Source organism: Tachysurus vachellii, chromosome 4, assembly GCF_030014155.1.
Source record: "Tachysurus vachellii isolate PV-2020 chromosome 4, HZAU_Pvac_v1, whole genome shotgun sequence".
NCBI classification, from domain to species: domain Eukaryota; kingdom Metazoa; phylum Chordata; class Actinopteri; order Siluriformes; family Bagridae; genus Tachysurus; species Tachysurus vachellii.
The window spans coordinates 10,785,066-10,801,536 of NC_083463.1; the positions used below are offsets into that span (position 1 = coordinate 10,785,066).

At 38.8% G+C, this 16,471-nt stretch overlaps 1 protein-coding gene across 6 annotated transcripts in view; it reads left to right on the forward strand.

The window, feature by feature from the left end:
• The window catches only part of evi5b (ecotropic viral integration site 5b), a 56,392-nt gene that overhangs the window by 30,923 nt on the left and 8,998 nt on the right, over positions 1-16,471 (forward strand). For 5 of the 6 annotated variants that reach the window (XM_060867698.1, XM_060867700.1, XM_060867699.1 and 2 more), the window contains exons 5-18: positions 1,414-1,488; positions 1,667-1,792; positions 2,635-2,778; positions 3,460-3,549; positions 4,325-4,422; positions 4,519-4,579; positions 5,181-5,234; positions 6,272-6,304; positions 6,900-7,049; positions 7,667-7,798; positions 7,889-8,029; positions 8,333-8,491; positions 10,259-10,405; positions 10,705-10,800. In XM_060867698.1, the coding sequence (XP_060723681.1) occupies positions 1,414-1,488; positions 1,667-1,792; positions 2,635-2,778; positions 3,460-3,549; positions 4,325-4,422; positions 4,519-4,579; positions 5,181-5,234; positions 6,272-6,304; positions 6,900-7,049; positions 7,667-7,798; positions 7,889-8,029; positions 8,333-8,491; positions 10,259-10,405; positions 10,705-10,800 (1,506 nt within the window). The remainder of the gene's footprint in view (positions 1-1,413; positions 1,489-1,666; positions 1,793-2,634; positions 2,779-3,459; positions 3,550-4,324; positions 4,423-4,518; positions 4,580-5,180; positions 5,235-6,271; positions 6,305-6,899; positions 7,050-7,666; positions 7,799-7,888; positions 8,030-8,332; positions 8,492-10,258; positions 10,406-10,704; positions 10,801-16,471) is intronic. The other variant, XM_060867703.1, reaches the window with a different exon arrangement.

Here is a 16,471-nt window from a genome sequence, read left to right on the forward strand (position 1 = left end):
CAGAGCTGCTGAACACATCACAAATATTTGATATGTTCTGTAATAATACATAATGTCAGAAATACACCTGAGCTGACCCTAGTCCTGAGATATTTCTTTGACAGACAGACCGACCTAGTATTACCCCTTTTCTACTCCTCCTGCTTTTCCAAACCAGTCGGGCTTCTTAACAATAACAGGAACCTAATGCCTGGAAAACATGCTGGACCCGTGGACACAGCAGTGCTTGATATATTTAGTTAAACAGCTCCTATTATAGCTAATGTTGCATTTCAGCAAGCACAAAGACACACACAACTCCTATTGTCATCATCTTTTCTTTGTTTTGTTGACTGAAGCTCTGGTGCCTGCTGACAGTGTCTTGCTTAGTTCCTGTCTAATTTCCCCTCTATTCCAGCTGATTCAGGATAAACACACTTTCAGGTCTTGACTCATCACACTGTGTTTGCTGAATAGACCTGTGAATAAAGCAGGATAGCAGGGTGCTTAAGCAGCAGGGCTGCTAGACTGAAGATAGATTTCATTAGAATTGGGATAGCAGTCTTTTTTATTAAAGTTATGTGTAAATGTTTTTGTGCCAACCCGAACCAAATGAATGTCTCTAACACTGTACTGTTTTTTTTGCAAGACATTAACATAAAATGAGTGGTTTTCACTAAACGTGTGTGTTTGTCTGTGGGTCTTTCTGTCTGCCTGTGCGTCTTTCTGTGTGTCTGTCTGTTTGTCTGTTTGTGTGTGTCTGTCTGTTTGTGTGTGTATGTGTGTCTGTCTGTTTGTGTGTGTATGTGTGTCTGTCTGTTTGTGTGTATGTGTGTCTGTCTGTATGTGTGTCTGTCTGTGCCTGTGTGTCTGGCTCTGTGTGTCTCTGTGTCTGTCTCTGTGTAAATTTTTTTTCTTATAGAAATTTTTATTGATATCAGTAGTTAGACACCTGATTCTGTTAAGGCTCTACAGAGTCTTATATGAAAATTTATACTATTCAACTCAGCAGTTCTTATAGAATATTATGATTGTTTTTGTATCGATCTAACACAATTTTCATGAATGATGCAATTCTCAGGTAAAAAATGAATGTTTGTGAGGCCCATTGTGTTCAAAAAGAAATATGGCCATGAGAATATTGGAGTTAAATATTGTAAAAACTCCCACTGTATTGTGTGGAATTTCTCATTCAGTTTATTTATTAAATCTTATTTGCTTTGGATATTCTGTTTAATAATTTGATTCTGATGCAAACGTGCTTTGGGTTTTAATGATCTGCACAGTTTAGGTGATGCTGCAGACGTAAGTGTTATGAAATACAATTCAGTCTACAGTCTTTACTCTTATAATTGAATCTGAGACTGTCTTTTGTAAAGAGTGAATTGTTTTATGACTTACACTCTCAGTTGATTTCTCTTCCTGTTGTTGCAGGCCTACTCACTGGTGGACAGGGAAGTGGGATATTGCCAGGGGAGTGCCTTCATTGTCGGCTTGCTGCTCATGCAGGTGACTACATTTCTGAAACCATGTGTAACAACCTTAAATTAAAATGTCTGAACTGTGCAAGTTAACCTGCTCGATTTGTGAGTCTGGTGTGATGTGAATCTTTTTGTAACTGTATCCAAACACAATGTAGGTGTTGTATAATCTAAATCTTTTTTTTTGTGCATTTTTGTTTTGTTAGATGCCAGAAGAGGAGGCATTCTGTGTGTTTGTAAAGCTCATGCAGGATTACCGTCTGAGGGAACTGTTCAAACCCAGCATGGCGGAATTGGGTCTCTGCATGTACCAGTTCGAATGCATGATTCAGGTAAGTGCTGGAAGCATCCTATGTCTTTCACACATTCCAAACAATGCACCTAATCCAGGTTTACCAGAACATTTATTCCACATATGTTTCTGGTTTTAATGTTTAGAGACTGAGAGCCAGACTAGTAGGTTTAGATGCTAGGGCTGTAAGCTGCAGGGTGTTTAAATACACATAAGCAGCACTGCTCTAGACTACAGGATATGGGACTATAAAGAATTTTTGGTTAATATACAAAAAAGACTCAGGCAGAACATGGAAACAAAACAGGCTGTGAAGCTGAATTTTCATTGTTGTGAATAAGCATTAGCCCCCCTGAAATTTCCCATCTTTAAATCTATTATTACAATGTGGAAGGAATGTGGCACAACTTTAGCTCTGATTAGAGGAAGGTGTCAGGCAAAAGACACTGACCACTTAAGGAGAGCAATAACCAGGGGAAAGGAGGCAAACTCAGAAGAAGCTAGAGGGGATAAACAGGAAAACCATAACCTTGATGTTGCAAAGCATCGCGTTGGTCAAGGTTAAGAGTAAGATGGATAGAGTCAATAATTCAGGGCGATTCTTCCAGATTGCTTTATACTGGAGCTGAGCTTCACCTTTTAACAGGACAATGAACAATTACATACAAGCTAACAGTATGTAATGGTGCATAAGTATTTTTGATATCGTCACTGAATACTCTGTGTGCTTCTACAAGTGCTTGTAGTACTATTTCACCAGAACTAAATGTTGCTACACTTACATACAAGTATTTCCTCTGTAGAAAGAATGGAACATGATTGCTCTGCTTTTTCTTCTCACATTGACCGCATCTTCTTTTTTTTGTTGTTCTCTCCCATTAGGAGCAGCTACCTGAACTGCACATACATTTCCAGGCCCAGAGTTTCCACACCTCCATGTATGCATCATCCTGGTTTCTCACCATCTTTCTCACCTCCTTTCCTCTCCCTGTTGCTACAAGAATCTTCGACATATTTATGTGCGAGGTGAGAAAACCTGTACACATGGTACAGGCTGGTTTTGCAGGTGAATATATAATATAAATAACTGAATATGCATTTTTAATATTTCTCTAGTCCTCTATTCCTTTTTGGCTGCTTTTTATTGAAAGATAATCGTGGTTCACGTTGTTAAAATGTTAGCAAAGTCTGCCCTCTGCTGGATGGCAGGGTTTATTGCAGACACGTTACTGATGATTTTTCTCTCTTCTTGTTGTGGTCTGTCTGTGTGTCTTTCTTTCTGTGTGTCTTTCTTTCTGTCTGTCTGTGTCTTTCTGTCTGTCTTTCTGTCTGTGTGTCTTTCTGTCTGTGTGTCTTTCTGTCTGTGTGTCTTTCTGTCTGTGTGTCTTTCTGTCTGTGTGTCTTTCTGTCTGTGTGTCTTTCTGTCTGTGTGTCTGTCTGTCTGTCTGTGTGTCTGTGTTTCTGTCTGTGTGTCTGTGTTTCTGTCTGTGTGTCTGTGTTTCTGTCTGTGTGTCTGTGTTTCTGTCTGTGTGTCTTTCTGTCTGTGTGTCTTTCTGTCTTTCTGTCTGTCTTTCTGTCTGTCTGTGTGTCTGTCTGTCTGTGTATGTGTGTCTCTGTCTGTGTATGTGTGTGTCTGTCTGTCTGCTGGATGGCAGGGTTTATTGCAGACACGTTACTGATGATTTTTCTCTCTTCTTGTTGTGGAAGGGTTTGGAGATAGTGTTCCGTGTGGGCCTGGCAATCCTTCAGATGAATCAAGCTGAGCTCATCCAGCTGGACATGGAGGGCATGTTACAGGTATGGATGCACCTGCTTTATTTTTGTTTTGTGTCATTGGACATTCAGGTCCTCATTTATTAAGATCCCAAATACATGTGATAATTGCAGTGAATTGACAACCCATCCAGTCCTAGTTAGACTATGCATGCAAATAAACAACGTTTAACAACGTTTAAAAAAGAATGAAGAAAGTGCAAGAGTGTAAAGAGTACGTTTGTAATGAGATAAATATGTTGACAATAAAATGGGACTTATTGTGTCTGATAAAAGTTAAAGTGTCATCATAGGCCAAGAGTGATATTAATATTATGTCTAGTATAGAAAAAAACAACTTTTCTGTGTTGTCGCATTAAGAGGCATTGATAAACCTTTCATGTATATGTTATTATTGCATTATTACTGTGGCAGAAACAGACTTGTGCAAATTTAATGCATGCTTTTTAAGATCTATTAATTTGCTCATAGAATAACAATACATGTTATTTTGCTGGCTTGAAAGACACAATCCTCCGTAAACCCCATTAGTCAGCATACTTTATGTTGGCAAGTTTGCTCATGTTATTAAAGACCTGTTTTACATGCCATTGTCTTGGTAACGGACATTTGCTCATAGATACCTAGCTATATAACTAATTTATGCACTTTTCACCATGCTTGTTTTATTCCGTGGACCTGCAGTAACTTGCCTGTAGTCACTTAAAGGGAACCTAGAAATGTTTTAAACAACTATAATATTTTATTGTCTGTAGTGAAAAGTCACATATCTGAAAAATAAAATTTTGTTGTCCTCTAGTACTTTCAGAAAGTCATCCCTCATCAGTTGGACAGCGGACCAGACAAAGTGATCCAGGCCGCCTATCAGGTCAAGTACAACGCCAAGAAGATGAAAAAGTGAGTGTCCTATTTGTTTGTGAAATCTGAGATCTCTGAGAATTGCTGCGTTTGGGTGTTTTTTGAGTGTGTGCTAAACATTTCATATGTCTGTAGGTTAGAGAAGGAGTACACTACTATAAAATCTAAGGAAATGGAGGAACAGGTAGAGATAAAGGTGAGACCACAGAAATTGTAAACGACACAAAAAATGATTTGCTTGTGAAGCATATTTTTGATATACGTGCTTTTTTCTCTGTATTGTTTCGGATTACTCATGTGTATACATACAGACATACATATTTCATCATGCATCAGCCTCATCATATTTTTTTATGATGGCTGATGCATTTCCTTCACTGTATTTTTGACTTGTCATTTTGACTTGTCATTTTCATAGATATTTTATTAAATAATGAAACCTTTAGATAGAATTAGCTATGGATTTAAAAAAAATGATTATTTATAAAATTGTGGAGAAAAAGAAAAGAAAAGAATTTTTTTCATACATGACACCAGAGTGGAATATGATCATCCTACTGGAAAAGTGTAAAGTTTTCTGTTTTGGTTTTCTGGAAACTGACTAGGCAACAAACCCCCACGAAATTCTTTAGAACAATCTAGAAGTCTGCTTTTCCCAGGCAGCCAGGTTACTGATGTTTCCATCATTGTCACACATCAAATATTCATTCCAGTATCTTTATGTATTTGTCCAACACCACACACTGTGATATTCTGTACTCTAGATTCAGTACCACACTTTTTTTTTCTTTTTGCAGAGACTTCGGACAGAGAACAGGCTGCTGAAGCAGAGAATAGACACCCTGGAGAAAGTGAGTGACAGCTGGAAGATTAAAGGGTTTAGCCATGCTCTGTCCATAAGTCCATTTTTACATCTTTCAGTTACATCGTCATGATTAGGATCATTTTCATGATCGGTATCCATACGACCTCATCTCTCACTGACGACTCATGGGTCATGCTGACCGTCACATGAGCTCACATGTACTAACTTGGCTGTGTATCTGCGAATAACCGTAGCTACTGACTGACTGCCCTAGAGTTATCAGTACAGACAATAATTTAAGATTTGCTACATGGGGCTTTTGGTTTGTGGTAATTGTGTTCCCTGAAACAGGTAAGACTCCTCTGTCTGTGTCACTAATCGTACGGCTGCACAGGAAACCTGGCAGGTTGTGTGCAATCTAGTTTTTGACATGGTTCATGAATACAGCATGCATTCACACTGTTGCATGCTGGGTCAATGGCTCCTTGACACGTGTCCGCTCTGTCACGCATGGTGAAAATGGTGACCGATCATTCATGCTGGTCCACAAATAAAGAAGAACTGCATTTTGCCTCAACTCCTGTCCCGTTCCACCGAACGTCTTGCATGAGATGCTTGTTAACCCGTTTCCTGACCAAAACTACTCAAAGGATTTCCCCGTACCTAAATTTAATCGCTTGGATAGATGAATCGTTCGGAAACAGCATGGCACTCACCGTGCACATCTAGGATTCTCTGCTTCTTGCTGCTTTTTTTTCTGCTTGCAATGTTTTCATCCTGACACTTGAGCTTGCTGTAAGATCACAGTTTGCCTTCGTCACCTCTCATGCTTTCACACTCATCCCTACATGCACACTGTTTTATTTCTACCCTGCTTTACTCAGGCTGTTTGAGATGTGCTCTAGTTATTTTAAATTTATTTCATAGAAACTGGTTAATTTGCAGCAGCCTTAAATGTAGGGTGGAAAAAGAACAGTTTTCTGTGTAAAATCACTCTTGTTTTTTGTTTATTTTCTTTATCTGTTGTGATATCCTTTGGTCTTTCTTTCTCTATGTCTTTCTTGATGGATTTTCTCTTTGTAGGAAAGTGCTTCCTTGGCAGATAGATTGATCCAGGTATAACCTACACTCCTCTCTTCACGTCCACTCTTCTCTCCTTTCTCTTTTTCTCTACCTTCTATTTTAAAGAGGGAAAAAAAAATGTTTCAGCTTTAATATTTTAAACAATTTCCACTTACTTGGACAATGGTGGGATCTGAATCTTTGAGTCAGTTGTAGAATTTTGCCAAACAAATTGCATGACTTTCCAACATCGGAATCAACTGACCCTGTCCAAGTAAAGGGAAAGATAAGTTAAGCAGCGCCCTGAACTTTTCTACAGCTCTTTTAGCTTTGCATGTTTGAGATTACAACAAACTTTAGTTTTATTAACTGAATGATAACTGCGCATATCTTAACAATTCAGAAAATACAGGTTACTGTTTGGTGTTGACCCTAAATTTGGTGATTTGATTAAAAAAGCTTACTTGTCAAACAAATGGCCAAACAGTTGTTTAAAAATCTTAATCACCTTTACAGATTAATCACCTGTACATAGGTTTCTAACAGCATGACTCCACATCTAGCTTTATTTTTCCGCCATGCAATATAACTTCCCCCACTGCTCCCTCCTTGGTTCACCTCGTGTATTGTCCCTGATCGACTGCACCAGGGTCAGGTGACACGAGCACAGGAGGCTGAGGAGAATTACCTGGTCAAGCGGGAGCTGGCCACAGTGAAACAGCAGAGCGAGGAGGTCAGCACGCAGCTCAAGCAGGCCCAAAGCACCATCAGACAGCTCCAGCAGCAGGAGCAGCCTGTGGTAAGGAATGTGCACAGACAGTACCCCCTACTGGACGGGAGGACTGCATCTGAGCCTGCTGCTCAGGGAGGATACACGAATGAGGAAAGCATTAGATCATGCATCATTTGGAACATGCTGTGGCGTTACCTAGCAACTCCGTCTGGCACTGCCAGTTGTAGCGATTAGGAGATTAGCACAGCAGCTCAGCTACAGGAACCATCAGCATACTCTGTTATGCTAAATGGCCTCCTGAATATGTACGAGCTGACAGATAACACTGCTGTCGTGAGTTGTCTGGATTCTCTAAACATCATGTGTGTTCACAGAATTCTATCTCATCATTTATTTACATACCACAGTCTTATGAGCTGCTGTTAAAGTGGTGTATTTATTCACATTGTTTTAGAGCTTATTATTTATTTATAACTTGGGAATGGATGTGAAGTACTGGTCTTTTTTGCCAAAATGTCTCTTATATTCTTACTCCGTTCCCATGTGATGCTTTTCTCACAGCTGAACACACAGTGAACATGGTTGAGATGGTTATAGTTGTCATATCATCCAGTTGTGTGTAATTATCGTGTAAAGTGAAAACCTCTCGTATAACCAGGGGCTCTTCATCTCTGTACCTCTAGAAGGGGAACCGTCGCTACTCTGAAGAGTCCATCCTACAGTTGGAGAGAGAGCTGGTCCAGGCGCGACTCAAAGAGGCAGAGTCTCAGTGCGCCCTCAAAGAAATGCAGGACAAAATACTTGAAATTGAGCAGGTTAAGACAAGCAACGTACTCTTTACAGAAGCGAATTAATTAATGCAAATCAATGCATTTAATTTATCTGTAAACACGTGTGTACTACAGAGGAACACGTCACTGCCAGATGAGAGTAACGTGGTGCGTCTTCAGGACGAGCTGATTGCTGTAAGGATAAGAGAGGCTGAGGCTCTGACAGGACTCAAAGAACTAAGACAGCAAGTCCGAGATCTTGAGGAGCACTGGCAGGTATATACACACACACACACACACACACACACACACACACACGTACACAGACACGCCCAATTTCAGTTAAATGTACACATTTATGTTTCCATATCACATACCAAGGAAATTTCCAAGTCGGGAAAAATGTTAATCATATTTTCATGTATCTAAGTTTGAAACGGTTCAACAAATTTTTGTTCTGCAATGTGTGAATGTTCTGCAATGTGTGAATTCAAAATTGCCATGCACACAAATTAGTGGAAAATGATTGGGCTGTTTTCTTTGGAGAGACCCTGTTTGACAGAACAATTAATTTTGCAGAGGCACTTGGCACGGACTGCTGGACGCTGGAAGGACAGTCCACGGAAGAACTCGGCAAATGAACTTCAGGATGAGTTAATGAGCGTTAGACTACGAGAGGCAGAGGCCCAAGCAGAGCTTCGGGAGACCAGGCAGAGACTCCTGGAAGTGGAGACACAGGTCTCTCTCTCTCTCTCTCTCATTCTTTTGGAATTTTTGTCTGTAGTTAACTTACAACAAACGTATGGTTTATTGTCATTCCTCTCATCACAGAGAGATGTATTGTTAGGAATGAAACATTGTTCCTCTCTAAAGACAGTATATAGTATCTGTATTGTACAGTAGTCTTAAACAGGTAAAGTCTGTTAATAGATGAGCACAGTACAAGGTGTTATAGTGATGTCATGTGGTCATGTGACGTGTCGCTTATGTAGAGTAGACAGGCTAGATCATAGATCACAACTAAATCATAGTTGTGTGGATCGGATTTTTACCAGGAACTAAATTTAGACGTTTTACTACATGGCCATTAGAGGGCGACAGAAGTCAAGATTAAATTTAGAAAACCACACTCATTGTTCAATCTAATCTCTAGCTGCTGTATCTGTGGCATCTTTGCAGTTACCCTGGGCAATTTCAACATTTCCCTCATACTTAGAAAAGAAAGACTACAATGGATTTCTAAAGTCTGTTTTAAGCCTTATGTAAACATTTATGTGAAATGCCTTTTGGTACTTTCATCAATTCCTCACTCAAAAGTATAAATAAACGAATCCCTAAGCCTGTACAATTAGTGATTTTAGAGACGTGAGACTGTAGAAGGTTGTAGTCTGGGTTCGGCTGGATCGTGTATGGACACCAGAAAAACTAGGGAAAATGAACAGTTACTAGTGCTAACAGAATATCCGGCACCGGATATGAAGTCACTGTGTTTCTCTGTACTCAAAACACAGTGACTTCATGCCCGTGCCGGATATTCTGTTAGCACTAGTAACTGGATTACTTCTGATTAGAAAATGAGTTAGATTTTCATTCTTTATAACAATTACCACATTCTGATTTTACTGTTATGATTTCAGACATTACAGCAATAGATTTTTTTAGTTAATGTGCTGTATTTAAAAAATGAAACAATATTATGGTTTATACAGTAACGGATATTCGTTATTCTAATATCTAACACGTGGCGTACGCTGTGATTAATTATAAATGGTCTCGATATGGTCTAGTCGGTAGGTTCTGCATTTCTATTCGGGTTTGTTATAATATCATAATAATATAATATGAATATTATGATTAAATTATATATTATCATATTATATAATATATCTATTTGGGTTTGTTCTAGCAACTGAAATGTTGTCATGACTCTGTAGGTGATGATTCACTTTTTCCTGTTGCAGAAGAACGCGCCGATTCTTTTTTTGGTATATCTCTATTTATGGACAGTGATGTTACCTGCTTGCCAATATTGATCGCTTTGCAGAAAGTTAAAGCACTTTGACATGTCAGGACTATTAAAGCCTCAGTCAGAATGGTTTTCTAGAAATAAAATGATAAAATATTTCTTTATTTAAAATATTACTTTATTTAAAAATGAAAAAAAACAAAACAAATAAAGAGTAGTATGACATAAAAACAATAAAAACAACCCTACAATCAGCTGAATCAACAACGTTTAATTAAAAAGAGCAAATCCAAATTTCTGTTATGAGTATGCGCTGTGAACATTTTCCTTATGGCTTTAACAGCTCTAGGGCTTTATCTTCATTCAGTACTGTGCTGTGTTTTATATGTAAACTTTTAACCTGCATCTAAACCTTCTCTCTTTGCAGTTTGCTTTCAGCTTGTAGGTCTGCTTTTCGTGAAATAAGACTGAATGGGGGGAAAACGAGAGGGACACACTAAAGTCTAAACTTTCATTCTTTATGTGCTGTTTACCTACAGAACCAAATCCATAGCAACCAGTTGCGGCGAGCTGAACAAGAGATGCGCAGTTTGCATGAACGTCTGCAGATTTTGAGCACACAGAATAAACTGCTGCACTCAGAGCTGCAAGAGTCCAAACGCAAGCAGGCAGAGATTGAGTGTAAGGTAAGGATGCTTGATCCTTCACACCATCTGATAGACTGTGGAAATCTTGATTATAAAAAAATGCTAAGCTTAGTGAAACTTACATTTTTCTGCAAAGCTTGAACCTAGTCATCAGAATTTTGCAAAAAGTCACGCTATTTCATCACTGGTGTTAGTGATCTTATCCCCGGTCACAATCAGCAAATCCAGTCATGTAAAGAGGAACTAGAGGGTTCTGTTTTCAGCTCCTGTAACAGAAAGATAACCACCAAGCCCCCACCCCCCACCTCTCATTCTCTCTTTCTCTCTGTCCCTATCAGAATAAAGAGGAGGTGATGGCAGTCAGATTAAGAGAGGCCGATAACATGGCTGCCATGGCTGAGCTCCAGCAGCAGATCTCTGAATTGGAGATTCAGGTAAATCCTACCGTTGCAGCTCGTCTCATTGAGATAGTTGTGTGCATATTGCGATCATGTTAGAACCCTGAAGTGGATGATTTTCCAATAACGCATCCTGATCCGCATATCCTTGTTTTATTCCTTTAATACCACAGCATTTTTTTCACTGATTAAAATTGTACATTTATTAACGTCCTATATAAACATCAAACATTTCAATTTTAAACAGGCGGAAAGTCTTATGCAAGTTGGTTCCAGTTACCACTGACCTTCCTTATTCATCCTATCATCAGCATCTCTGAATACGTTAAAAAAATGAAAAACAGCCAGGCAAAAAAAAAAAACGGCACCCAACAGCACGCCATTTTACTGAGAAACCGTAAAGCAATAGAGACAATAGAGATTCCTATGACAATAGAGATTCCTTTCATAAACATGAAACTCGTGAAAACGTTCACCATAACAAAAATTAAGCTTAGAAATGAATAGAAATATGTATCTGTATGTATCACTCTTGTCAGAACTGCTGTTATTAAAAAATGAATTAACAACTTCTGACCAATCAGCATGGAGAACGCCATAGTGCTGTGGCATAAATGGCAAGTTTCACTCTTAATTTGGCATAAAACCAAATGGTAGGAGAGATTGCACATTTGTATTATGCTGGTTTTCTTTAAAAGCTTGTTTTCTACCTAATTTCCACCCACATAAGTATGCATTGCTGTAGCATTAATGTTAGCTTTATTTTTTAATCGTGGTTATAGTCAAACAATAGAATGATCAGATTTCTTTCATATATTAAAAAAAAAGGAAACCCACAAAAATGAAATGGATGCCGTCATTCGCGCTTTTCCACATATGATCTTGGGTAAATATTTGATAATTTTCTAAATTCTTATTATTAAGTTTTTTAGTGGTATTATGATTGACTCATGCAGTGACATGTATGTATGTATGTATGTATGTATGTAGAAATATGTAAAAGTCGTATCACTCTTTGGTTTTGGTGAAAATGTACAGCGCTCACTGATGATATGGAGAAGCTTATTCTTCCTCTACTTTCAGAAATATGTAAAACCGATATTCGTTATTCTAATAGCATTAGCATCTAAATAGCATCTAAAAGCATTCACATCCCCTTTACCCTCTTGACCTCTTACTGTACCTGGCAGCTCCATCTCCAGCATCCTTCTACCAATATAACCATCTCCCTCCTCTGTACATGTCCAAACCATCTCAATCTATCCTCTCTGACCTTGTCCCCAAAACAGCCAACCTCAGCTGTCCCTCTGATGTGCTCGTTCCTAATCCTGTCTATCCTCGTCACTCCTAAAGAGAACCTCAACCTCCATCTCTGCCTCATGTCTTTTCCTCACTGTTACGGTCTCTAACCATACACACAGCAGAGCTGGTCTCACTACTGTCTTTTACGCCTTTCCTTTGATTCTTTCTGACATTCTTCTGTCACACAAGATATGGGGAAGTTGTTAGATGACAAACAGAAGTGCATGTACTGTACATAGTGTTATGTAGTAAGTCTGTATTTCAAGTCATCTTTGAGCAATAACTCAAATGAAAGAAAGTTACAAATACGCCGGCTCACCCCTCTAATTGATACAGCAAATCTAGTTCGAAGGTTAAAATTCATAGCGTCACAAACTGATGCTCACCAAATATTTATAATTGTTTGAAGGTACATTCACAAGTTATTTCTAAACTTGAGACCAGGGCCGTGAGACAAGTGTTATGACGGTATAGGTACAGGAACATAGTAATAAAAGAACATGAATATGATTAAACAGTCCCCTGTGGAGAGTTTACTGAGAGACTAACATAATTTATTGCAAGACTTTGTGATTTATGTGATCAATCTCTTCTGCCATTAAAATTTGTAAAGAAGACGTAGTATCAGTATTAGTCAAACGGTGATGAGAATGAGTGACAGCATGAGGTTATTTTTTCATCGTCCCCACATCACAGATGAGGGTTTATGAATGTTTTAATGTCCTGACACAGCTCATGTTTGCTCAGAGGCAGGTTTTGCTGAACTGCCATCCTGTTTCTGAACTTGAGGTGTGGCTCTGTGGTTTTGGTTAGCCACAGTTTTAAGCATTCACAGTGGTGCGGATAAGCCTATGGTTTACCAAATCTGGTAAGTCTACTAATAGGCCTTGCACAGAGTGTATGGATTTAATAGGAGAAAGAGAGACACACTGCCCAAGCATCTGGTGTCCTCTGTGACTACACTTTTTGGTTAAACTCCTACAGTATACATGCCATATACGGTTTTGATGCTGAGAAGCAAGTAAATATTTTAGGCAGTTAAAGGATTGGTTCATAGAGTGAAGTGTAGTTATGAAGTGAGTTTCTTTACTGTCACACAACCTAGACCTGGATATTATTTAAAGCCACAACACTCATTCAGCTTGTTCTCTTGCCACTTCACCCACATTTAGGCCACATATACCACCACTGGAAACTACTACCGACTGATACATGCTCAGGTTATCTGTGCAGAGTTTATGAGTCACCTCAGAGGTTTCACTCTGTCTGGAAAGATTTGCTTCAGACTATGCCTACATGTCTGGCACACCAACACAACATGTGACAGGTAGTTGAGGTGTTTCTTCATCCTTCTTGTGGTGTTCAAACTATTTTCTGGTTCCAATGGTTTGGTTCAATTTGAGAATTATTCTCTGCGCTGAGACTTTTTTTTTTCCCCATAAATCTGTCGTTAAAACTTTCTCAGGTAGTGCTCTACACTGTCAACCAAAAGCAGTGTCGTGTGCTGGTTTTGCCATTTTGTAATAAGCATCACTGTTGCCTGAAGTTAACACTTTTTTTTTTGTTTCTTTTTTTTTTTTGTCACCTTTCTTGCTGTAGTGTAAACTTGCTGCTTTTGCATGGCCGTTCTTAGACCACAGCTCAGCTATCTTCATTACCATATGTGAAACCACTTCCGATCAGGTTCTGATACTGACTGAGCTGGAATCAAAGCTGACTTTGTACTTCGCTGTTTTGCATCCATATTTTAACATAAGACAGAGATTTAGCAGCACACTGTGGAATAAAATGTAGAGCTACAATATCTCAATGGGCAGCAAGCGTTACTGCAGCATAAAGCTTCTTTTAACACTGAATATTTAAAAAGAAGATCCAGTGCATATACCCTCTGTGGCAAGAAACACGTACACAATCTGTGGCTTTTTTCGATGGCCCTTAAAGGTGTTGCTTGTTTCTATGACAGCAGAGGAGATTCAGAATAAACAGTACTTTACTCTGGGTTTTCCCCAAATCTAAATACGATTATCAAAAAAGTACCATCACTGGTGACAGGTAAAGAAAGATTAAAGCCTTTCTCAGAACGTCTGGATTGTAACTAAACTGAAATTAAACAAATAATAAAGTAGGATTCACCAGTTAAACTACAAATGCCTAATTAAGAGAGAACGCAGATCTGCTCTGTTTCTATGTATTGTATATATGCTATTAGAACATTAGTAAGATGTTAGATATTATGTAGAAACCACGACTCCTATTTAGTTTGCTTCAGCTGTCCATCTTTCTCAGTAACGCCTCCTCATCCCCACAGAATGCCACTCACTGTCTCAAACAACTCTCTACAGCAGCAGTTCTCAGACTTTTATACCCCGGGACATGTCATTTAATCTTATGTAAATGTGTGCAATAATATTCAGGCTTTTTATTGGTGCAAAGGAGATTTTTGTTTTTGGATTTTTGTACTCACAGAACACATTAGGACTTCTTTGTAATTATTTATAGATGGACTCGGTGTTGAGGTTTGTATTAAACTCATTTGATTCAAGGGACACTTCCCTTTTGTTTGTAACTTTAAAAAACTCAACTAAACTGTGGGTTGTGATTGCAACTATAACTTAGAAAGAAAACAAAAATCATGGCCCTTTACTGAGACTCACCACACACTACTGTGAGAAACGCTGGTTTAGAGAAGCTATCATTGGACTAAATCTTGCATACGTGATCAGATAAATAAGCAGGGTTTTTCCCACACGTTTGGGAGCAATTCTTGCTGCTGTTCTTATTCCCTTTCAGCAAAACTGCATAGCGTTACTGTAATACTGCAGTTAGTTTTGAAAACAGGATATTAAAATATAGTTATACTTGGAGTATTATTAATAAGGCCTTGCTCAGGGGTCCCATAGTGGCAGCTTGGTGGACCTGGGATGTGGGGGGGTGGGGGGGGGTAGCCTAGTGGTAAAGGCATTGGATAACTGATCAGAAGGTCATTAGTGCGAATCCCAGGTCTACCAGGCTGGGCCCCTGAGCAAGGCTCTTAACCCTCAGTTGCTCCGTTGTATAATTTGAAATCAAATGTAATTCACTCTGGATAAGAGTGTCTGCTAAATGCCATAAATGTAAATGTAAACTCACAACCTTCCGATTGGTAGTCCATAAGGCTACCAGATCCCACAATCATGCAGTCAGATGTTAGGCTGGCGGATCATTGTGGGCCCAGTCAAGACAATTTGGGGAATTTTGTATTGGTATCTTATATTGTTCTTATACTGCAGGGATGTTGTTTGATGTAGAACAATACATTTAATTGTAGAAATTCCACAATGTTGAATAGTTTTAATTCCTGTTATCTCTTACATTGTAGCAGTTATCAACAGGGCAGTGGTGGCTTAAATGGTTAAGGCTCTGGGTTGTTGATTGGAGGATCAGGGTTCAAGCCCTGCTAAGCTGCCACTGTTGGGCCCTTGAGCAAGAATCTTAACCCTCTCTGCTCCATGGGCGCTGTATAATGTCTGATGCTGCACTCTTACTGACTTTCAAAGCTGAGATATGTGAAGAAAGATTTTCACTCTGCTGTCATGTACATGTGACAAAATAAAGACCCATCAGTTTCAAGAATTCAACAGTAATCTGGTATAAAATGGTTTACATTCTTACGATTTATGAAGTAGTGATGCTGACACTTCAGGTGTACTCAACTATTTTGCACCACATCGAAGATGTTGATTACATTTCTCTGTCTTTAGCTATCTTATCTTTGTCATACCTGTTATTTCCATATGAGCATTGAAGTGAGTGTGTCAGTTCCCATGCTCTTGTTTTTATTTTAATGTCTATCACCTCATCATACCCATACACTACAAGATGAATAATTATTGCTTAAGTTTTGTGCAGTCAAGTGTGTAGAGAGCATGCATTTTACTAAATGCTGTTGTATATCTCAGCTGCTAAGTTCCTAGTTGTTAATTATCAGTCATTGTTGGAGGTCTGTTTGTCTGCAAAATGAGCTTAAACTCAATGGGCAGAATTACCCAATAGACCTTATTTACATTTCTCTGTTAAGAATACAAAGGCATAAATAGTACCGTATGTGATGCCTTTTAAATGCTCATTCCAGTGAATAACACAAAACCATTTCTTTCCAGTAAACTCACCAATAAGAAACGAGTGAAAAAGCTCTAGTACGAATGTTTGCTTTAATTATTTGAGCATTTTGTGCTTATATGCTCTAATTATTGCATTTGTTTAAATATACACGTGAAAGCTTTGAAATGCTACTTGTTCCACTTCCACGGTCATAATACAGAATTGTGAAAAAGTTCTGTTGCGCTGCCTCAAGGCGGAATAGCTTACGGAGCCATGCGTTCATGTGCCGAACTGCGAGACTCTACAGGTTTGTGTATATTTAGTC